This window comes from Hyla sarda, chromosome 3 (assembly GCF_029499605.1).
Source record: "Hyla sarda isolate aHylSar1 chromosome 3, aHylSar1.hap1, whole genome shotgun sequence".
Taxonomy (NCBI): domain Eukaryota; kingdom Metazoa; phylum Chordata; class Amphibia; order Anura; family Hylidae; genus Hyla; species Hyla sarda.
Window position 1 is genome coordinate 345792456 of NC_079191.1, and position 23842 is coordinate 345816297.

The window sequence follows — 23842 nt, forward strand, 5'->3', positions numbered from 1 at the left end:
AATCATTATCCAGTGTCAGTTTGATGGCTTAGTCCTCAGCATTCTGGGGATATGAATATAACCTCTCGTGCTTCTTATAGAAACAACCCTGTTAAGTTTGACTTTAAAAATTTATTTTGTAGATGCGGCTCCAGTCTATTCCTTAGTGTGTTGCAAAATGAACATCAACGCATCAATAATGTAAATAACCTCATTGTCAGTCTGGAATATAAAATACAGACAGATGAAGTCCCACTTAAAGGGGTACTCCCGTGGAGAACTTATTTATTTTTAAATCAACTGGTGCCAGAAAGTTAAACAGATTTGTAAATTACTTCTATTAAAAAATCTTAATCCTTCCAGTACTTATTAGCTGCTGAATACTACAGAGGAAATGGTTTTCTTTTTGGAACACAGAGCTCTCTGCTGACATCATGACCACAATGCTCTCGCTGACATCATGACCACAGTGCTCTCTGCTGACATCAACTGTCCAGAGTAGGAGAAAATCCCCATAGCAAACATATGCTGCTCTGGACAGTTCCTAAATGGACAGAGATGTCAGCAGAGAGCACTGTGCTCGTGATATCAGCAGAGAGCTCTGTGTTCCAAAAAGAAAACCATTTCCTCTGTAGTATACAGACACTAAAAAGTACTGGAATGATTAAGATTTTTTAATAGAAGTAATTTACAAATCTGTTTAACTTTCTGGCACCAGTTGATTTAAAAAAAAAAAGTTTTCCATGGGAGTACCCCTTTAAGGGCCATTTTTACATATCACTTTAGACTATGTTTTAACTTGTGCAACTATATAAGACAATGGAAGAATGGGAGTAATAGGAACTGCAAATATACTACAGAGGCTAAAATGCTGGCATATTATGGTCATCAGAAGATATTTATTATTATTTATTTCTATAGTGCTTTGGTTCCAGGGCACTTTACATTTGATAAGGGTTAAAATACATGACACAACGCAGGAACAGTGAATGTGACCCAGAATAAATTGCAGACTCTGGGGCAATAATTTTTTCAGGGTTCACAATACGGTAAATCTGACATGCTATATTTATTCTATAGATCAGTATGGTTTAATAATAGATCAGAATGGTTTAATAATACCAAACTTGGGTAATTTTTGTGTCGTTTTAAAGGTTAAAAAAAATGTGAAAACTTGAAAAAAAAATATAAAGTTTGTTTAATGCCATGTTTTGACCCCTATAACTTTTTTTCCAAACCTACGGAGCTATGTTATGGTTTATTTTTTGCGCCATGAGCTGTAGTAGTTTTTAACGTTTATATGACTTTTTGATCCCTTTTTTTTTAAATTTATTCTGGGACGTGATGTGACCAAAAAGCAGCAATTTTGTCATTGGAATTTTTTTTTTTACAGTGTTTTATTTGAACAATGGGAAAAAGAGGGTGATTTGAACTTTTATTAGGGGGAGGATTTTTTTATATTTGTAACAAAAACTTTTTTTTCTTCTTACACAATTTTTGGTCACCCTAGGGGCCTATCATAAGCCCTCATTATGGTAGTTCACACTGCGGAATCTCCACTCGCAGGATTCTGGTGGTGGACGCCGAAATACTTCGGTGGTAGGACTGTACGGCACTGCGTCGTCACCATTGACGGCTATGCAGAGCTTGCGGAACATTTGCACGGAACAATTGTCCACCACTGAAATTCCTCAGTGTGAACAGGTCTCGTGAAAGACCCATTCACACTGATGTTTACGCTCACAGCGCATAATTCCGATCGTGGAATTCTGTTCACGGAGTTCCGCGGGAATTATGTAGTGAGAACATACCCTTAGATGGTTTACATAGATCAATGTAATGCTATTGCATTACATTGATCTATGTTTTCGGCCGAAGGCAGCCTTGAGCAATCACTGATCCACGGAGCAGCGGGAAGGATGGGTAAGTCCCCATTGTTCCCCGGCAAGCCATCTGCAGCCCGCAATTACATCGTGGAACTGCAGATGGGTCCCCTAGACCCCAAGGATTATCGGCATTTAATGTTTAAATGCTGTGATCACTACTGATCACAGCATTTAACCATTTCAATGATGGACATCGGAGCCAGCTCCGATGTCATCATTACCGGCAGATGTCAGCTGCTGATAGCAACGTGGATCTGCTGGTTATGACGCAGACCCGATCCGCTGGCCCATGTCATGGTTCCCTCACCTGACCCATGACATCCTGGTACGTCATAGGTTGGGAAGGGGTTTGTTACGCCTAGCGCTCCGGGTCCCCGCTCCTCCCCGGAGCGCTCACGGCGTCTTTCTCCCTGCAGCGCCCCGGTCAGTCCCGCTGACCGGGAGCGCCGCACTGTCATGGCCGTTGGGGATGCGATTCGCACAGCGGGACGCGCCCGCTCGCGAATCGCATCCCAGGTCACTTACCCGTCCCGGTCCCCTGCTGTCATGTGCTGGCGCGCGCGGCTCCGCTCTCTAGGGCGCGCGCGCGCCAGCTCTCTGAGACTTAAAGGGCCAGTGCACCAATGATTGGTGCCTGGCCCAATTAGCTTAATTGGCTTCCACCTGCTCCCTGGCCATATCTGGTCTCCTCCCTTGCACTCCCTTGCCGGATCTTGTTGCCTTGTGCCAGTGAAAGCGTTTAGTGTGTCCAAAGCCTGTGTACCTGAACTTCTGCTACCCATCCTGACTACGAACCTTGCCGCCTGCCCCCGACCTTCTGCTACGTCTGACCTTGCCTCTGCCTAGTCCTTCTGTCCCACGCCTTCTCAGCAGTCAGCGAGGTAGAGCCGTTGCTAGTGGATACGACCTGGTTGCTACTGCCGCAGCAAGACCATCCCGCTTTGCGGCGGGCTCTGGTGAAAACCAGTAGCCTCTTAGAACCGGTCCACTAGCACGGTCCACGCCAATCCCTCGCTGACACAGAGGATCCACTACCTGGAAGCCGAATCGTGACAGTAGATCCGGCCTCCAGGTAGTGGATCCTCTGTGTCAGCGAGGGATTGGCGTGGACCGTGCTAGTGGACCGGTTCTAAGAGGCTACTGGTTTTCACCAGAGCCCGCCGCAAAGCGGGATGGTCTTGCTGCGGCAGTAGCAACCAGGTCGTATCCACTAGCAACGGCTCTACCTCGCTGACTGCTGAGAAGGCGTGGGACAGAAGGACTAGGCAGAGGCAAGGTCAGACGTAGCAGAAGGTCGGGGGCAGGCGGCAAGGTTCGTAGTCAGGATGGGTAGCAGAAGTTCAGGTACACAGGCTTTGGACACACTAAACGCTTTCACTGGCACAAGGCAACAAGATCCGGCAAGGGAGTGCAAGGGAGGAGACCAGATATGGCCAGGGAGCAGGTGGAAGCCAATTAAGCTAATTGGGCCAGGCACCAATCATTGGTGCACTGGCCCTTTAAGTCTCAGAGAGCTGGCGCGCGCGCGCCCTAGAGAGCGGAGCCGCGCGCGCCAGCACATGACAGCAGAGGACCGGGACGGGTAAGTGACCTGGGATGCGATTCGCGAGCGGGCGCGTCCCGCTGTGCGAATCGCATCCCCAACGGCCATGACAGTGCGGCGCTCCCGGTCAGCGGGACTGACCGGGGCGCTGCAGGGAGAAAGACGCCGTGAGCGCTCCGGGGAGGAGCGGGGACCCGGAGCGCTAGGCGTAACAGTGCGGGATCCATGGCCGGATCTACTGTCACGATTCGGCTTCCAGGTAGTGGATCCTCTGTGTCAGTGAGGGATTGGCGTGGACCGTGCTAGTGGACCGGTTCTAAGAGGCTACTGGTTTTCACCAGAGCCCGCCGCAAAGCGGGATGGTCTTGCTGCGGCAGTAGCAACCAGGTCGTATCCACTAGCAACGGCTCTACCTCGCTGACTGCTGAGAAGGCGTGGGACAGAAGGACTAGGCAGAGGCAAGGTCAGACGTAGCAGAAGGTCGGGGGCAGGCGGCAAGGTTCGTAGTCAGGATGGGTAGCAGAAGTTCAGGTACACAGGCTTTGGACACACTAAACGCTTTCACTGGCACAAGGCAACAAGATCCGGCAAGGGAGTGCAAGGGAGGAGACCAGATATGGCCAGGGAGCAGGTGGAAGCCAATTAAGCTAATTGGGCCAGGCACCAATCATTGGTGCACTGGCCCTTTAAGTCTCAGAGAGCTGGCGCGCGCGCGCCCTAGAGAGCGGAGCCGCGCGCGCCAGCACATGACAGCAGGGGACCGGGACGGGTAAGTGACCTGGGATGCGATTCGCGAGCGGGCGCGTCCCGCTGTGCGAATCGCATCCCCAACGGCCATGACAGTGCGGCGCTCCCGGTCAGCGGGACTGACCGGGGCGCTGCAGGGAGAAAGACGCCGTGAGCGCTCCGGGGAGGAGCGGGGACCCGGAGCGCTAGGCGTAACAGGGTTACATTGAATTTGTTGGGTCTTGGGCAGCCAGTGAAGGAAATTGCACAGAGGAGAAGCAAAGGAGAAACAAAGTGGGAGGTGGATAAGTCAGGCAGCAGAATTGAGGAAAGTTGGCCTTTAGGTGCCCATACATGTCCGACCTAACTTTCTTATGTTTATAAGGGTATCCTGATTCTTCCCTAATGGCATATGTCTGGGGAAAGAATTATTTGATGATATGTTGCTGTAGGATGTTAGCCGCTAATACGATTGAAAACACACAGGCATGCATGAGTATAGGTGAGTCAGGAGGAATAGCTATCAGCTTAGCATTCTGCTGACATCTATTTTATGTGTATGAGCATCTTTAGTCTAGCTTATTGTGTATGTGTATGATTGTGTATGTGTAATAACAATGTTTTCCCTTTCAAGCCAGAAGACAGACAGCTGCTAAAGACCTTCTTGAATCAGAGAGAAAATATGTCCTAAATCTTTCTCATATGCTTAAGATAAGGGCCAGTTTACAAGGGTCAGACATCAAGAAAACCGCTAAGGAGCGAAGGTACTGGACTTTTACTTTTTCTTCAGTGCACAATATGACAGGGGTAATAGATAAAGTGAAGTTGTACAGGAAAGAAGCAGATGACAAAAAAAAAAGCTTTTCATAGTGTAATATAACCAGCACAAGTAATACGCCTCAAAAAAGTGGTATCCCTGGATTTTTATTATTTGACTATGCTACAGGGGCTGTAAAGTTAGTGTAGTTCATAATATATGTGTGTGATGGTGGTCGCGCAATTATACTGTTATCTTCGCCCCAATATTTATTTTTAACAGCACACAAAATGACTCAGGTCTCAGGATTTCCCAAGGTTGCAGTGTGTTGAGGCATGACATCACTAGTCAGGTGATCAGAGGGAGTCTGTCCTGCTTCAATGGGTGGAGCGACCGCTGGGTGGGAGAGAGATAATTTTTCAACAGCTGTAGGCACCCTGGTTAGAAAACACTGATCTTTTGAGCTTATTTGTGCTGCAATGGGTGGGATGGCTGATGTGTGAGAGGGTCTATTGAAGACCAAACTCCAATAGGAAATACCCAGATATTCTGGCAGGTATGTACTAAAATCACCTTATGGTGGATAACTCCTTTAAGGGCTTACAAGATAGGATTGTGCACACCATGCACAACACTGCACAATCCTGTCTTGTTAACCCTTAAAGGAGTTATCCACCATAAGGTGATTTTAGTACATACCTGCAAGGCTGTCTGGGTATTTCCTATTGGAGTATATTCTGAATCTGACATTAGGGAGTACATCCCTCACATTTTTATAGATATTTTATTATATCTTTTATGTGACAACACTCAATGTAAAATAGTGAGTGCACAGCCTGTATAACAGAGTTTAATGTTGTTTCCCCTCAAAATAACATAGTACACAGTCATTAATATCTAAACCTTGGCAACAAAAGTAAGTACACTCCTAAGTGGGAATGTCCAAATTGGGCCCAATTAGGCATTTTCCCTCCCTGGTGTCATATGACTCGTTAGTGTTACAAGGTCTCAGGTGTGAAAGGGGAGCAGGTGTCTAAAATTTGGTGTTATCACTCTCGCACTCTTTAATACTGATCAGTAGAAGTTTAACACAGCACCTTATGGCAGAGAACTCTAAGGATTTGAAAAAAAGAAATGTTGCTCGACATAAAGATGGCCTAGGCTATAAGAATATTGCCACGACTGCAGCACAGTGGACAAGACTTTACAGCAACTTTACAGGACAGGTTCCACTCATAACAGGCCTCGTCGTGGTAAACAAAAGCATTTGAGTGCACTTGCTCAGCAGCATATACAGAGGTTTTATTTGGGAACAGATTTACGAGTGCTGCCAGTCTGTCGGTGCTCAGACCATACATCGCACACTGCATCAAATTGGGCTCGACTGTCATCCTAGAAGTAAGCTTCTTCTAAAGATCATGCACAAGAAAGCCGCAGTTTGCTGAAGACAAGCATGTCCTTTGGTCCAATGAGACCAAGATAAATTTATTTGGATCAGAGGGTGTCAAACGTATGTGGAGGAAACCAGGAGAGGATTACAAAGACAAGTGTGTCTTGCCTTCAATCAAGCATGGTAGTGGGAGTGTCATGGTCTGGGGCTGGAGAGCTACAGTTCATTGAGGTTAGGGATCGACCAATATTGATTTTTTTTAGAGCCGATATCGATAACCTGTGAACTTTCAGGCTGATAGCCAATAACTTATACCGATATTCCGTGCTTTTTAATTTGCGCGTGTGTATGTGCGGGTATACCCTGATAAACTGTTTCTGGCCCCACAGAAGCCTCTGCAGATCAATAATTTAAAGCGGGTCCTTTAAATCAATGAACTGCAGAGGCTTTTGCGGGGCCAGAGACCGCTGCCGCCACCCGCTTCTCTCCCCCTGCCTGTCCTGGGGTCCTGAGTCCAACCACCGACGCTGCCAGAGACCACCGCCGCCACCACCACCCGCATCTCTCCCCCTGCCTGTCCTGGGGTCCTGAGTCCAACCACCACCGCTGACAGAGACCGCCGCCGCCGGTGCCCCATTGCCTCCCCCATCCCCGGTTTTATAATTACCTGTTCCCGGGGTCCGCGCTACTTCTGGCTCCTGCTGTGTCCTGCGCTGTTGCTATGCGCTGCGCAATGACGAGTGACGTCCTCAACGCGACGTCACTGTCAGTGGCTCAGCGCACAGTGACAGCTCAGGACGCCGTCAGAGCCAGAAGTAGAACGGACCATGGGAACAGGTAATTATAAAACTGGGGATGGGGGAGGCAATGGGGCACCAGCAGAGGCGGTCTCTGGCAGCGGCGGTGGTTGGACTCAGGACCCCAGGACAGGCAGGGGGAGAGATGCGGGTGGAGGCGGCGGTGGTCGGACTCAGGACCCAAGGACAGGCAGGGGGAGAGATGCGGGTGGAGGTGGCGGTGGTCTCTGGCAGCGTCAGTGGTTGGACTCAGGACCCAAGGACAAGCAGGGGGAGAGAAGCGGGTGGCGGCGGCGGTCTCTGGCAGCGGCGGTCTCTGGCAGCGGCGGTGGTTGGACTCAGGACCCCAGGACAGGCAGGGGGAGAGAAGTGGGCGGCGGCGGCGGTCTCTGGCCCCACAAAAGCCTCTGCAGTTCATTGATTTAAAGCGCCCACATTATTGGCAAGGTAATTGCCGATACCGATAACTTAGAAAATCATGAATATCGGCCGATGATATCGGTCAAACCGATAATCGGTCGATCCCTAATTGAGGTAACCATGAATGCCAACATGTAATGTATGTACTGTGACATACTGAAGAAGAGCATGATTTCTGCCCATCGGAGACTTGCCCCAGGGCAGTATTCCAATATAATAAAAACCCAAATACACCACCAAGACAACCATTGCCTTGCTTAAGAAGAGTAAAGGTGGTGGATTGGTCAAGCATGCCTCCAGACCTAAACCCCACTGAGCATCTGTGGGGCATCCTCAAACGGAAGGTGGAGGAACGCAAGGTCTCTAACATCCACCAGCTCTGAACATCCACCAGTTCTGTGATCATGGAGGAGGGGAAGAGGACAACCTGTGAAGCTCTGGCAAACACCATGACCAAGAGACTTAAGACAGTGCTGGAAAAAATGGATATTAAAGGAGATATATCGCACAGGAAAACGTATTCCCTATCCAAAGGATAGGGCATAAGTTTTAGATCGAGGGGGCTCCGACTGTTGGAACCCCGCACGATCTCCTGCACTGGACCCCTGATCTCCCCAGGAAGGGGGCATATCGACCCCTGATAACCCTTTTAAGTGATGAAGGTAATAATAATCTTTAACTCCTTAAGGATGCAGGGTGTACCTGCAGGGTGCTTAATGCCGGACATCACCAATCGGCATTAAATGAAAGTAGAACAGTCCCGGCAGCACTGTAAAACCATGGTGTCCCGATCAGCTGAGAGGATGGCAGTAGGGCCCTTACTTGCCTCCTTGCCATCCTATCGATGATTTGATGCTTCAGCCAGCCATGGTAAGCTGGAGTAGCATAGCATCGATAACAGTGATCAATGCTATGCTATGGCATAGCATTGAACAGTGTATGCAATCCAAGGATCCTATGGGGACTAAAAAATTTTGTAAAAAAGTTAATAAATATGAATCACCCCCATTTCCCATTTAAAAAAATAAATAAATATGTAATCAAAAATAAACATATGTAGTATCGCCGCTGAGTAAATGTCCGAACTACAAAAATATAACATTAATTAAACCACAGGGTCAATGGCGTACACGTAATATACCAAAGTCCAAAATTTAGTATTTTTGGTCACTTTGTATACCCTAAAAAATGTGTAAAAAGGTATCAAAAAGTCCCATCAAAACAAAAATAGTACTAATAAAAACTAGAGATCACAGCACAAAAAATGAGCCCTCACACATCCCCATATACAGAAAAAAAAAAAAGTTATATGGGTCATAAAAGGACAATTTTAAACATACAAATTTTCATGCAAAAAGTAAAAACATTTTAACAGGGTGAAACAAAATAAAACCTGTATAAGATGGGTATAATTTGAATCATATAGACCTACAGAATAAAGATAAGGTGTCATTTTTACTAAAAAGTGCACTGCGTAGAAACGGAAGCCCCCAAAAATTACAAAATCATGTTTTTTCTTTCAATTTGGTCCCACAAATAATTTTTTGGGGTTTCACCGTAGATTTTGTGGTGAAATGATTGATATCATTACAAAGTAAATTTGGTAGCGCAAGGAACATGCCCTCATATAGGTCTGTCGGTGGAAAACTGAAAGCCTTATGATTTTTAGAAGGTAAAGAGGAAAAAAACGAAAGTGCAAAAATGAAAAAACCCTGAGTCTTTAAGGGGTTAAGTGTATATATTATAGACTTTTTATCATTCATTTTGTTTCGTCCTCAGCAAATAATGTTTTGATTGATTTTATTCCATTTATCAGTATAAAAGCATGTTCAAGGGTCACTTTTTGTTCATTTCTCAGTTTCTTCCCTAGTTCCTTGCGGTATTTGATCCAGCATCACCTGGACCTGCTCCACGTATTGCAGGAAAGAGTAATAAAATGGTCCAGACAAGGAATCCTGGGAGACATATTCCTAAAGTTAACCAATGATGAGGTAACTATGCTGTTTTTGACTTTATATCTGTTTATTAATCATATATTGGTTACTGACTAGCCTTCAGAAGTTGATTATATGGCTCACGTATATTCATTATTTTCACCATCCAGTATTTAGTACCTTTTTGTAAACCTCTTGTAATGACACATTTTACTTTACTTGTATATTTTTTCTAACGTTTATTACTTTCTGCCTCTTTGTTTATGAGAAGGTGAGTAGGCTGCCACTGGCCCTTTCCTCCTTTTTTTCTTGCAACAGAACATACACATATAAACTTAGGAATTAGGAGAAGTTTGTATGATGTTACCCAATCTAGGAATGGGGCTATTTTGGCCTTTAGGACCATTGGAGAATTTTATTGTTTTTGGGGTGAGTTGTTTTTGTTTTGGACAGCCTTTTAGGATGATGCCAAAATATGTATATATTTTACGTTTTATTACTTCAGCAATAAAAACAAGTATATATGTGTATGTATATATATATATATATATATATATATATATATATATATAGTGTTGCATCATTCCAAAATATTTTTCTCTCAATGTAGCTGCATGTGGGCTTTTTTTTTTTTTTTTTGTGGGGCAAGTCATAGTTTTAATAGAACCATAGTATATATGTATGAATGAGTTATTAACTTTGACTATTTTTGAAAAAAAAGAAATACCGGTAAATAAACAATCCCAGTGTTGCTTTTTGTGGTTTGTTCGTGTTTTGTATTTGTAATTTTTTTATGCATCCACTATGTAGTTAATATAAGGTGCTAACACTTAGGCCTCTTTCACATTCCGTCACAACGATGGGGGTTTAGTAGAGAAAAAAATTGTGCATGCAGGTTTTTTCTCTGCTCAATTCCAGTAAACAGCGCTAAGACCCCCACCAATCTCTAGGTATAGCCAGGAGAACAGCATAGCTTTGCACTTCACTCCCCAGCTCGGAGCTCAGTCCCTCTGATTGCAGGAGATGGGCTCCATCTATATATATAAAACTCAACGTGTGTGTGTGTGTATGTATGTTCCACAAAAACTTCCAAACGGCTAAAGATATTAAAATGAAACTTGGCACACATGTTACTTATATGTCAGCAACAAACATAGGATAGGTGATTTAACCCTTACTCACCCCCATTTGCCAGGGGGGGTTATGTTTAAAGTCCCATACAAGTCTATGGGAAATATATGTTACTGCATAACTTTCAAACGGCTGGAGATATTTTGATAATACTTGGTTACATGTTACTTATATGTCCACTTAAAATATAGGATAGTTAATTTAACCCTTAACTACCCACATTTGTGAGGGTCGGGGTTTTTGTTTAAAGTCCCATGCAAATCAATGGGAAATGTATGTTCCCACATAACTTCTGTACGGCTGGAGATATTTCAATACCTGGTACACATATTACAGGTCGGGATATGAGGACGGTATGGGAGGTCGAGATAGGAGGTCAAGATAGGAGGATGGGATGGTCGGGATAGGAGGACGGGATATGAGGACGGGATATGAGGTCGGGATATGAGGACGGGATAGGAGGTGGAGATAGGAAGTCGGGATAGGAGGTCGGGATAGGAGGCTGGGATAGGAGGTCGAGATAGGAGGACGGGATAGGAGGTTGAGATAGGAGGTCGGGATAGGAGGTCGGCATAGGAGGTGGAGATAGGAGGATGGGATAAGGGGTTCAGATAGGAGGACGGGATAGGAGGTCGAGATAGGAGGACGGGATAGGAGGATGGTATAGGAGGTTGAGATAGGAGGTCGAGATAGGAGAACGGGATAGGAGGTCGGGATAGAAGGTCGGGATAGGAGGTTGAGATAGGAGGACGGGATAGGAGGTGGAGATAGGAGGTGGAGATAGGAGGACGGGATATGGGGTTGAGATAGGAGGACGGGATATGGGGTTGAGATAGGAGGACGGGATATGGGGTTGAGATAGGAGGACGGGATAGGGGGTTGAGATAGGAGGACGGGATAGGAGGTTGAGATAGGAGGACAGGATAGGAGGACGGGATAGGAGGTCGAGATAGGAGGACGGGATAGAAGGATGGGATAGGTGGTCAAGATAGGAGGTCGAGATAGGATGACTGGATGGTCGGGGATAGGAGGTCGGTATATGAGGACAGGATATGAGGACGGGATAGGAGGTGGAGATAGGAGGTCGGGATAGGAGGTCAGGATAGGAGGTCGGCATAGGAGGTGGAGATAGGAGGACGGGATAGGGGGTTGAGAGAGGAGGACGGGATAGGAGGTCGAGATAGGAGGACGGGATCGGAGGTTGAGATAGGAGGTCGAGATAGGAGGACGGGATAGGAGGACGGGATAGGAGGACGGGATAGGAGGATGGGATAGGAGAACGGGATAGGAGGTCGGGGTATGAGGACGGGATATGACAACAATACATGGGGATGGGATTTGAAGTCAAAAGCTTCCTCCTTTATTGATTTTCCTCCCCAACAAGGAGGAAGGAAAAACCGGGCAACGCCGGGTACTCAGCTAGTACACTTATAATGAAGCCTCTCTCCTGAGTTTAGATGGACTGAGTGTCCTGCTTTATCTGGCTATAGCCAACAATCGGCAGGGGTCCAAACACTGAGACCGCTACCAGTCAAAACTTTTGACATGTCTGTGCGACATTTTTTTAAATGACAGTAACACTTTTAGGATAGAGTCACGTATGCCATATTTTGTTTTTGCATATTTTCCATTCAAGTCAATGGATAGGAAAATATGAAGCAAAATACGGCACGTGTGACCCTTCCCTAAAGGATGGTGGAAAGAAACAAAAGACACATGAAAGATACATGAACTAAAGAAATAAGAGGCTGAAAATGGGCAGCTTCACATCAAATACTTGCTCAACTCTGAACCTGGAGGTCAACAAGAAAACAGGTGTTGAAAAGAATAAGACAACAAATCAGCAAATGGTATAGTAAAACATGAATGTCTATAGGTACATTTTTTTTTGTATTATAAAGATGCACAAACCTGTTGAAATTTAAATAACTTTCCTAAATATCTCACTCCCACTGTCAAGCTGCTGATCTATTCCCTACCACCCTTTATATCATTGACTCTCTATAAGAAAACCTGATAACCTCAGTTTGGCCATAGATTCAGTACTGACTCCTATGATTATTTATTAAAGAAGATCTGTGGCCTCTCAAGACGTTATGATTTTTTTCATATCCTCTGAAAGCTTAGGGTGCTCTGAGTCTAGGGGTGTTTTTATTTTATAAAGGTTTTTGTTACTCTTCTGACTGTGAACCCATCAGATGGGCGTACCCTTTATTACTGTACTGTTTGCTAAAGTTGCAGTGAGGGGCTGTGATTTGCATTATGGGTGTGCAGGAGCTGGTGTTATGCATGAGTATTAAGTCTGCCGGGGTAGCGAAACCCCTCGGCAGAATTGCCCAGTTTTCACACACCCCTCTCCCCTGAACTTCCCCCAACGTCTCCTCTTCTCCACTTACCCGCTGCCTCTAACCTCCCCCGAACCACCCCTGCCCATACACCGCCTCCCACTGTTTATCTAGATAAGGTTTGCTAACCTCGCAGCTAACAAACCGCATACTGTACAATGTACACATTGTGAACTCTGTGCTGTCAGGGCCTTTACACTACAAATTATTCTCAGTTCCTGGCAGTACAGAGCTTATATTGTTAAAACAGTTTAACACGGACCCTCTCGACATGTTTCACTGCCTTAGCAGCTTTATCAAGTGGTAAGCAGGCACTCAGTGCCCGCTTACCTCTTGATAAAGCTGCTGAGGCAGTGAAACATGTCGAGGGGGGCCGTGTTAAACTGTTTTTATCTTTGAGTGCCTTTTCCTATACAGCGATGAATATTGGTGTTGCTGCAGGTGCCTTACCTTCGCTCTAGAGTGAATTCAATCCAGTAGACCGGATGGTCAGATTATGCACATACAGTAAGGACTCTATGGTGCTCTGAATTTTAAACACAATTGTTAAGTGCAGACCTAACATATTAAAGATTGCACTTTTAGTTCTACACTTTTTTTGATATATGGGAAGAAAAGTTTTTTTTTTGGGGTGCCCTTTGGTAGCCTATGAGTTAGTGGTTAATCTCCACCCTCCATATATTGGTCTCACCAAGATATGTTTCACTTCAGCATCAGCACACAGTAGTGTAATAAGGGTTACGCCCATCTGATGGATTCACTGACAGACATATGGGGTGCATAAACCTTCATATTCTAGAAATGGTGGGGACAATAAATAAAATAAAACGACTCAGGGCACCCGAAGCTTTCACGGGGTATTGCAAAAAATCATGATTTCTGGGGAGGTCACAGGTTCTCTTTAACCACTATTGCATATTAATATCTTTACTTTCTTTTGTTTTAACCATATATTATTATTTTTTTTATTTGAAAAAAAAAAAAAAAACAGAATAATTTCTTGGACTACTATGTTGCTTACTTAAAAGACTTACCGGAAAGTATATCAGTGATCCACATTGTGGTTCTTAAAGAGGTAAGTGTGATATATATAGCTGTGGAAAGCAGTCAAAATTTTGGCTTAAAGGGGTACTCCACTGGAAAACATTTTTTTTTTAATCAACTGGTGCCAGAAAGTTAAACAGATTTGTAAATGACTTCTATTGAAAAATATTAATCCTTGCAGTACTTATCAGCTTCTGTTATGATCCACAGGAAGTTCTTTTCTTTTTGAATTTCCTTTCTGCCTGACCACAGTGCTCTCTGCTGACACCTCTATTCATTTTAGGAACTGTTCAGCGAAGGATAGGTTTATATGGGGATTTTCTCCTACTCTGGACAGTTCCTAAAATGGACAGAGGTGTCAGCAGAGAGCACTGTTGTCAGGCAGTAAGGAAATTCATAAAGGAAAGAACTTCCAGTTGGTCATAACAGCAGCTGATAAGTACTAGAAGGGTTAATATTTTTTAATAGAAGTAAAAAAAATTACAAATCTGTTTAACTTTCTGGCACCTGTTGATTTAAAAAAGAAAGTTTTCCAGTGGAGTACCCCTTTAAAGTTTGTTTTAAAAAACAGGGATTAATTAGGTGCCCATCAGGTGCAGACTGTTTTAAGCAAGTATTTGGCATTTTTTAACAGTCTACTCAAGTCAAGGGGGCGGCAAGAGGGGACATGGCTTTGCACAGAAAGAGTAACGCCTCTGCACACTCTACATTTATTATAATTTACACCTGCAATTTGGTGTAGAGTAATTGCTGTAGAGATCTATTCCAGCTCTGAGCTGGCTTAGATTGCTGCCTCTGACCTCTATGTAAAAGGAGTGCAGCGATCATAGACAAAGTTCCATGTAGACTGGCCTATGAAAATGCCTGTATTAGTAAATTTCCCCTTTAAAGAGTACCTGTCACCAAACTAAAATTTGTATATATTGTTTCTTATGTAATTATAAGACACTTAGCTATTTACTTGCTGTTAAAATTCTCAACCTTTATATGTTTTTAATGTAATTGAAAAAGCAACCACAAGGTGGCTCTGTGCTGTTCCCTGCACAAGTCAAACAGTTAGTTTGGTCTCCTCCTGGCCTGGCAGGAGACCAAACTCAGGAAGTGAGTGTGGGGCATGGTGGGGCACAGCTCTCGCAGGCCTCAGTGATGTCGCGCCTGCTGGGGAACGCCCAATTTCTCCTGCTGGGAACTCACACAATTTGAGCAAGGGCAAAGGTATGATACACAGCTTTTTAAAGCTCAGAAAAATTTCCTAAGGGCAGGAGGGGTGTTAGGAGTAGTTAGGGAATATAATCTGAGTTAGTTTAGAAAATATGGATTGATGACAAGTACTATTTCGTCTACTGCAGCCAGCCAGAATTTTTGCATGTAACTCTGTATTAGTAACCAATTTAGGCATGCGGTGATGTATGCTACCTGGAACCTAATGCACATGTGAATAACAATTATTACTGTAGTACAATATCTTGGTAAAATATGGTTACTCCAGTCATATTATACATACTATCCAACAAAGAGTTGGAGTCATTACAGCCACAGATTACAAAAATATTATGTATATATTTATGTATAATATAATATATGTATGTAACTCCATAGCTGTGTGACTGAAGGCCGGGAATGCCATCTGCTGTTTTAAAAAGCTCAAACCTATGCTGATATTAATAGGTGCACACTGGCTGTTGTGTTATTATGGGTGTGTTATTATGCACTATATAGCAGCATTATTTATTTGCACATTGTAGAGTTTTTTACGCGGATTGTATAGTGGTCTTAGTTATAGGTAAAGTATAGCAGTTTAAGAATTAATTGGGACAATTATTATTTACCTAATCTGATCACTGATGGTCATATAGTACATATGCACTATAACATCTTGAATTAAATCTTGAAAGTTCTGTTACCTCAATAGGCTGAAGAAGACCTAAAATCAGATCTGTACATTCTGCTCTTCCATGTAGTTCAACGCATTCCGGAATATCTTATTCTATTGCAGGTAAGACTAAAAAAAAAATTTTTCTGAGATAAAAATAAAAAATGATATCAAGTCTTGGTACTTGAACCCATACATAATTGTATCAAACATAAGAAACAAAAACATTATAAAATGTTAGCTTATCGTATATGCCTGATCTAAAAGGGGTACTCCGCCCTTAGACATCTTATCCCATATCCAAAGGATAGGGGATAAGATGTCTGATGGCGGGGGTCCCGCCGCTGGGGACCCCCGCGATCTCCCTGTAGCACCCGCCAGAGCGCCGGAGGCTCGTGACGTCACGGCTGTGCCCCGCTAGTGACGTCATGTCCACGCCCCCTCAATGCAAGCCTATGGGAGGGGGCGTGATGGCAGACTTGCATTGAGGGGGCATGGCCGTTACATCACAAGCGGGGCGCTTCCTTGACATCACGAGCCTCCACCCCGCATCGCTAGTCATCCGGCATGAATCGAAGTTTGCTCCGTGCACCGGATGTCTGGGGTGACACAGCCGAGATTGCGGGGGTCCCCAGCAGCTGGACCCCCACTGTCAGACATCTTATCCCCTATCCTTTGGGTAGGGAAAAGATGTCTAGGGGCAGAGTACCCCTTTAAACATACTACAGTGAAACTTCTCCACCTCTTTGAGAAGACCAGATTTTGTGTGACAGATTTTTAGTTGTCCATACATTATGTATACTCTCCTTTTTTCTTTGAGAAGACAACCCCCATAGAAGACAACTTTTCCATAATAAAAAATTGTAGAATAAATTCTATTTTTACTTTTTAGTGAACCACTTTTGTGTGTGGTCAGTTACGGATATATGTTGTGAAATTGCTTAATAGATAAGAAGACACATACATTGGTCATTGCTATTGCAACAACTGCCTGTGTGGTTTATTGAAGGAAACTCTGCATCAGCTGCTTATTTCTTCTCTTTTCAGAATATCCTGAAATATACAGAACAGGAGCACCCGGATTATTACTTGCTGTTGGTTTGTGTCCAGAGGCTGCGTGTTTTTATATCACATTATAGCGTTCTCTTCCAGTACAATGAAGATTTGTTAATCCAGAAACGGAAAAAACTTAAGAAGTATGTTTTCATAAACGGAAATGTAAAAATATATTTTAAATGGTTAGTAAGCTTTGTGTGCAGAGCAATGTATTAAAGCAGGAAGCAGGGGGTCATTATTCATAAAAGCCCACACTTGTCTATGGGTTGTTCCAGGTATTTTTATTTTTTTTACTAGATTTGAGCAAACCTTTTAAAACATTTTAAAGGAAATACTGTAAAAACCTAGGATATGGCCCTTTTACATGGGCAGACGGGAGGCAGACAACCAGCGCCAATTTCCTTAATAAGTTCTCAAATACTGAGCCCTTACAATGCCCAATGAAGTGTGCGGCTGGACTGCACAAACAATTGCAGGATCGTTCATGAGGCCCTATAAATTCATTCACATATCAACTGTATACAAAGGAGAATGTGCAGCTGATAATAAATATTTAAATGGACACACAAAAGATCCAAATCAGCCAACAAACGCTCATTTGTCAGCTGATCACTGTCCCTTATACACAGGCTGAATTACCCATGTCTGACTCCAACTTGTCCCTAAATCTGAACTGCCCCATCCACCCTGTTGCCTGATCCAAATCCCTGTATAGGGGATGAAGGATGAAACTCATCGAACCATGTAGACAAAGTCTTTAGAAGTGGGCTAAAGCCAAAATAGTTATGTGGCACAATGGGTCCACACAAGTTCTTTTAGGCTGGGTTCACACCACGTTTTGTACTTACGGTTCCCGGATACGGCTGGGGGGAGGGGGGGTGGAATTGCGGCGCCCGCACTCAGCCGTATACAGGGACCGTATTTAATGCATGTCTATGAGCCGACCGGAGTGAACCGCAGCCTCCGGTCGGCTACGTTTTCGGCTGTATGCGGTTTCTCGACCGTAGGCAAAAACGCAGTCGACCACGTTTTTGCCTGCGGTCGGGAAAACGCATACGGCAGAAAACGCAGCCGACCGGAGGCTGCGGTTCACTCCGGTTGGCTCATAGACATGCATTAAATACGGTTCCCGTATACGGCTGAGTGCGGGCACCGCGATTCCGCCGCGCCCCCCAGCCATATACGGGAACCATAAGTACAAAACGTGGTGTGAACCCAGCCTAACACTCTTTAATGTTTTTTCCTTGCACAGCCCCTGACCAGATGTTTTGCTGACTTTGGCTTAATGGGGAACTTTGGTGGAAACAAGTGGAAAACACATATTTTTTTAATCGACTGGTGCCAGAAGGTTAAACAAATTAGTAAATTACTTCTATTCAAAATCGGAAGCCTTCCAGTATTTTTCAGCTGCTGTATACTACAGATATAGTACAGAGAAAATTGTGCAGTTCTTTCCAGGAACTGTCCAGAGTAGGAGCAAATCCCCATAGCAAACCTGTCCTGCTCTGGACAGTTCATGACATGGACAGAGGTGTCAGCAGAGAGCACTGTGGTCAGACTGGAAAGTACTTCATACATTTCTCTGTAGTATATCTGGAGTATACAGCAGCTGATAAGAACTGTAATTTAACTTTTGGTCACCAGTTGATTTGGAAAAAAAATTTTCCCACGGAGTTCCCCTTTAATGAATCAGTACTCAGTGCACAGTGTCAGGTTGAATGGGGCAATGTTCACAAAAAAAAAATAATAAATTTGTCCATGTGATGTGTCTGGTATTGCAGTTTAGCCCTTTTCACAAAAGTTTTAATAAATTGCCAATACCACACACATCCTGTAGATAGATGTGAAGCAATTTCTAGAAAAGGAAGGGTATACATATAACTTTTTTTTTGGAATCCTGGACAAATACGATTTACATGCATCTATTTGTAACATACAGGTAGGAACATTTTCATGAATAATCTTCTGATCTCTTTTAGATCATCACTGATAAAATTGTACAAAGGCCTTGCGTCTCAGTGCACTGTTAGTGGCCAGGAAGCTCCTCCTAGTCTTACCAATTCTATGAACATTAAAGAAAATGCTGCCCAGCCTGATGAGACCCTCCAGCCTTATACTACAACATCGGGCTCCTCCTCATCAGTCATGTAAGTTGACCCTTCATGGAGATTACTGGCAGTGTATGGGTGTGTGAGAGAGCAGTGGGGTATAATGACATATCTGGTGATTTATAGATTAAAGGGATGCTCCCGCAGCCCACAGCATTCTAAACAAATACTGAGTTCCTGTGGCAGTGTTCGTGAGGTCGCGGCCACGCCCCCTCCATTCATGTCTATGGGAGGGGGCGTGTTGGCCAACACACCCCCTTCCAAAGACAGGAATGGAGGGGGCGTGGCATGACATCACGAGGGGGCATGGCCGTGACCTCATAACTACGGCCTCCGGCTCTAAGCGTTCTGAACACAATGTTCAGAACACTCGAGCACCGGAGTACCCCTTTAAATAAAGGATGGTTTAAATACAATAATAACTATTCTTTCTCCCCATCACTGGATAATTTATAAGATCTCTTAAATTGCATCCATAACTACAGAAATTTAGTCTAGAAGAAGCAGTTTTTGATTATTTTTCTATTTTCTATTAGTTTGTGTAACTAATACTTACATAAACATCACATTCTGATGTCAGGGATAATAAAGAAGAGAAAAAGATAGGAGAGGGCAGCGCCTCGCGTAATTCCGTGGGATAATCCCAAGCCACGAGCCCCAATATCAGTTGTACTCACCTGGGGTATATCTTGGTAAAGGCGTATCACCCTTCTGTATGGGGTCAGATGACCTCGGCCTGCAGCCTGCAGGATCCGGCTGGGTACACAGTCTGAGGTAGTGGAAGAAAGGTCGGCAAGGTAGTGGAAGAGAGGTGCAGGGAAAAATTGTGGTGTGCTGTGGCGCAGCCTCTTGGAGATCGAGATAAGATTCCAGTCACATATAATAGAATATCATTCATTGGTACAATAAAAATGAGTTGACAGACATGCGAGACGCGTTTCGGGGGCAATTTCCACCTTTCTCAATTGCAGAGATATTAACTAGGTGCATATAGTAAAATGCTGTATAAATAAGGAAAATGGCGCTAAAAGCAAAGGGTCCGGGGTCAGCCCACAAAGGGGCATGATGAGTGGAATGTTATAGCTTACTTAAAAGCATGTCTAAATCTCAGTGTGTATAGTAAAAAATACATACAATTTGAATATAAATTCTCACACTAAAAAGTAATTAAAATGTATTTGTTTGTATAGTCTGTCTTTTTTTGCATATCTTTTTGTGGCCTATTTCTTGTGGTGAGCTTCCGTATGTTTATGTATGTTTGAGTAGCCAGCTTGTGCCCAATCGCTATCAAGTTTTTTTGTTCCGTTCTTGTTAGGAGGGAATTCTGAATTAAATCACAGTATATTGCGTCCCCTGGATCTAGACTTGATAAGGACCAGCTTTTCGATTGGTTTAGGCAGTATGGTCAATGTATTCATTGAGATCTAACGGAATCAAAGTTTTCAGTTTAAAAATCCAAAAGTTTTCTCTTCTGCATAGCTGTGTATAGCGGCGATGACTTATGGCAGGAACATGCTCAATGGGTAAAACAGAGAAGTTGGAAAAATTGCAATCGTGCTTTAGTGCGGCATGGCAGGAGACACTATATTGGTGATATCCATTCTTCACATTTGACCGGTGTTTGTTGAGTCTTGTGCTCAACATCTGTGTGGTTCTCCTGACATGTTGGGTACCGCAAGGACATTCAAGTAGGTATACAACATAGTCCGTTTTGCACGTCATTATAGATTTGATTTTATATGTTTCTCCTGTTGTTTTGGATGTAAATTCTTTGCACCGGTTTTTTATATTCAGACAGCATTTACAGTTTGAAGTGCAACATCGGAAGGAACTTGTGATTGCTTCGTTTGATAAGGTAAGCTTCTTTGTATTTTTTAGTTTTCTTGGTGCTAGTATATTTTTTAGTGACCGTTATTTTCGTATGTCATCTGCGGGCGTGCTGGTATAATGTCTTTTAAAAAAAGGATCCATTAGTAGTATGTTCCAGTGTGACTGGAGTATACGCTTGACGTTTTTATGATCGATAGAATATGTAGTCAAAAAGTTATATGAATATGTACTTTCTCCGGCTGTGTTATCAGTAGCGTTGATGATTCTGGGTTGGAGGCACGTCTTTTGATCGAGGCGGCTAGCTTTTATCTTGCTGTTCTTAATTAGAGACTGAGGATAACCTTTTGCTTTGAATCTATTATCCAAGATTTTTCTCTTTTTTTCGAAATCTGTGCTTCATGTACAGTTGCGGCGGATCCTCTTGTACTGTCCATAGGGGATATTTTTTGTCCATTTGTCTGACTGGCAGCTTGTAAAATCCAGATAGCTGTTCCCATCTAAAGCCTTAAAATAGTTCTGCTTTTAATGTGACCCTGAGTGTCGTGAGACACTACGACATCGAGGAATTCAGCATTGTTGGTACAGTGTGTATGGGTGAAATGGACATTGCAGGGGTTTTGATTGAGAGTGGAAATGAAGTTGTTGAGTTTAGATGCGCTGCTGTCCCATACAATGAATATATCTTCAATATATCTTCGATATATGATGCAATGTTTGAAAAGGGGGTTCTGATGGATGAGTTGTTCCTCAAAAGTGCCCATAAACAGGTTTACGAGACTGGGTGCGAATCGCATCCCCATTGCTGTCCCGCAGTGCTGTCCCACAGTGCTGACGGTATCTATGGCCATTAAATTGAAAGAAATGATGTTCCAATATGAATTTGATTGTTTCATGCCAAATGGAAAAGGATTTAGGAAAACTAGAAGAATGGTCAGAACTCTGGCAACTGAAATTGAATGTGGACAAGTGCAAGATAATTCACCTGGGGCGTAAAAACCCTTGGGCAAAATATAGAATATTTGACACAGTCCTGACCTCAGTATCTGAGGAGAGGGATTTGGGGATAATTATTTCAGAAGACTTAAAGGTAGGAAGACAATGTAATAAAGCAGCAGGAAATGCTAGCAGAATGCTTGGATGTATAGGGAGAGGTATAAGCAGTGGAAAGAGAGAAGTGCTCATGCCGCTGTACAGAACACTGGTGAGACCTCACTTGGAGTATTGTGCACAGTACTGGAGGCCATATCTCCAAAAGGATATAGATACTCTAGAGAGAGTTCAAAGAAGAGCTACTAAACTAATACATGGATTGCAGGATAAAACTTACCAGGAAAGGTTAAAGGACCTTAACATGTATAGCTTGGAAGAAAGAAGAGACAGAGGAGATATGATAGAGACTTTTAAATACATAAAGGTAATCAACATGGTAAAGGAGGAGAGCATATTTAAAAGAAGAAAAACTACCACAAGGGGACATTGTTTTAAATTAGAAGGGCAAAGGTTTAAAAGTAATATCAGGAAGTGATTTAAAAAATTGAAAAATAGCAGTCCTACTAGGCTAGGAAGAAAATTTTGAATAAGGCAGAATAAATAGAGATAAATAAGAAAGAAAGGAAGTGTCTGATAAGATATAAAATATAATTACATTTATTGAATAATACTGTGAGGTCTGGGGCAGGGCCCTTGCCGCAGACAGCTCACTAAAATAGAATGGTAAAAGTTAGTTATAAACATTTAAAACATGATGTTAAAATAGTATTGCACTTAAACGGTGGGACAATGGTGGGGGTTTATAGTCCAATGTTTGTAATAGGATATGTCCAATAAACAGTTTTTGCAGCGCTGGAGGCTTGCAGTTACGAGCCCACTGAGTATACTTGTATGTGCAGTAGAGCTAAAGATCTATCCTCTATACCCCAACGGCACGGGGACAAAGTACAAGAGGAAAAATAGATCAAAGTCAGGCACTTAGTGCCTCTTACCGGCTCCTCTTAGTGCCTCAGACGCGTTTCGGGGTGCAGCGTCCCCTTTTTCAATGGTGGATATGCAAAGACACACAGTCTTTGCATATCCACCATTGAAAAAGGGGATGCTGCACCCCAAAACGCGTCGGATCCAAGACTGCCTTTGCACTAGAAATCGGGACTATTTGGATTATATGTCCACCTTTATTGGTCTTTTACTGCCCTCTCAGCTTCTCCCCGCACCGTTGGGGTAGAGAGGGATCCCACACCAAAGACCCCCAGCGCTGCCACACGCTACAAACGAACATTACCTTATCCAGCGGACTACGCAATAACCATCTTTACCGGACATCTTCACCTCTCCTACACCTTCCCCGTGCTGCTGGGGCTGAGAGGCATCAATCCGGATCACCGTTAAGCGCTGCTATGCGCATATGACTGCTTTCGCAGGAGCCGGTAAGAGGCACTAAGTGCCTTTGATCTATTTTCCCTCTTGTACTTTGTCCCCGTGCCGTCGGGGTATCGAGGATAGATCTTTAGCGCTACTGCGCATACAAGTATACTCAGTGGGCTCGTAACTGCAAGCCTCCAGCGCTGCAAAAACTGTTTATTGGACATATCCTATTATAAACATTGAACTATAAACCCCCACCATTGTCCCACCGTTTAAGTGCAATATTATTTTAATGTAATGTTTTAAATGTTTATAACTAACTTTTACCATTCTATTTTAGTGAGCTGTCTGCAGCAAGGGCCCTGCCCCAGACCTCCCAGTATTATTCAATAAATGTAATTATATTTTATATCTTATTATAAGACACTTCTTTTCTTTCTTATTTATCTCTATTTATTCTGCCTTATTCAAAATTTTCCTCCTAGCCTAGTAGGACTGCTATTTTTCCATTTTTTAAACCAGTATATATTTGGCACATGGGTATGTGCAACGCAGTATCCTCGGTTTAGGTCTCTTATATTTTACGTAGAGCTCCCACACTTGTACATTAATATCAGGAAGTATTACTTTACTGAGAGAGTAGTGGATGCATGGAATAGCCTTCC

At 43.6% G+C, this 23842-nt stretch overlaps 1 protein-coding gene across 6 annotated transcripts in view; it reads left to right on the plus strand.

Moving 5' to 3' along the window:
- Nucleotides 1-23842, plus strand: part of ARHGEF33 (Rho guanine nucleotide exchange factor 33) — a 114006-nt gene that overhangs the window by 70825 nt on the left and 19339 nt on the right. For 5 of the 6 annotated variants that reach the window (XM_056567468.1, XM_056567462.1, XM_056567463.1 and 2 more), the window contains 6 exons: nt 4769-4898; nt 9357-9489; nt 13900-13983; nt 15865-15948; nt 16873-17021; nt 18861-19028. In XM_056567468.1, the coding sequence (XP_056423443.1) occupies nt 4769-4898; nt 9357-9489; nt 13900-13983; nt 15865-15948; nt 16873-17021; nt 18861-19028 (748 nt within the window). The remainder of the gene's footprint in view (nt 1-4768; nt 4899-9356; nt 9490-13899; nt 13984-15864; nt 15949-16872; nt 17022-18860; nt 19029-23842) is intronic. The other variant, XM_056567464.1, reaches the window with a different exon arrangement.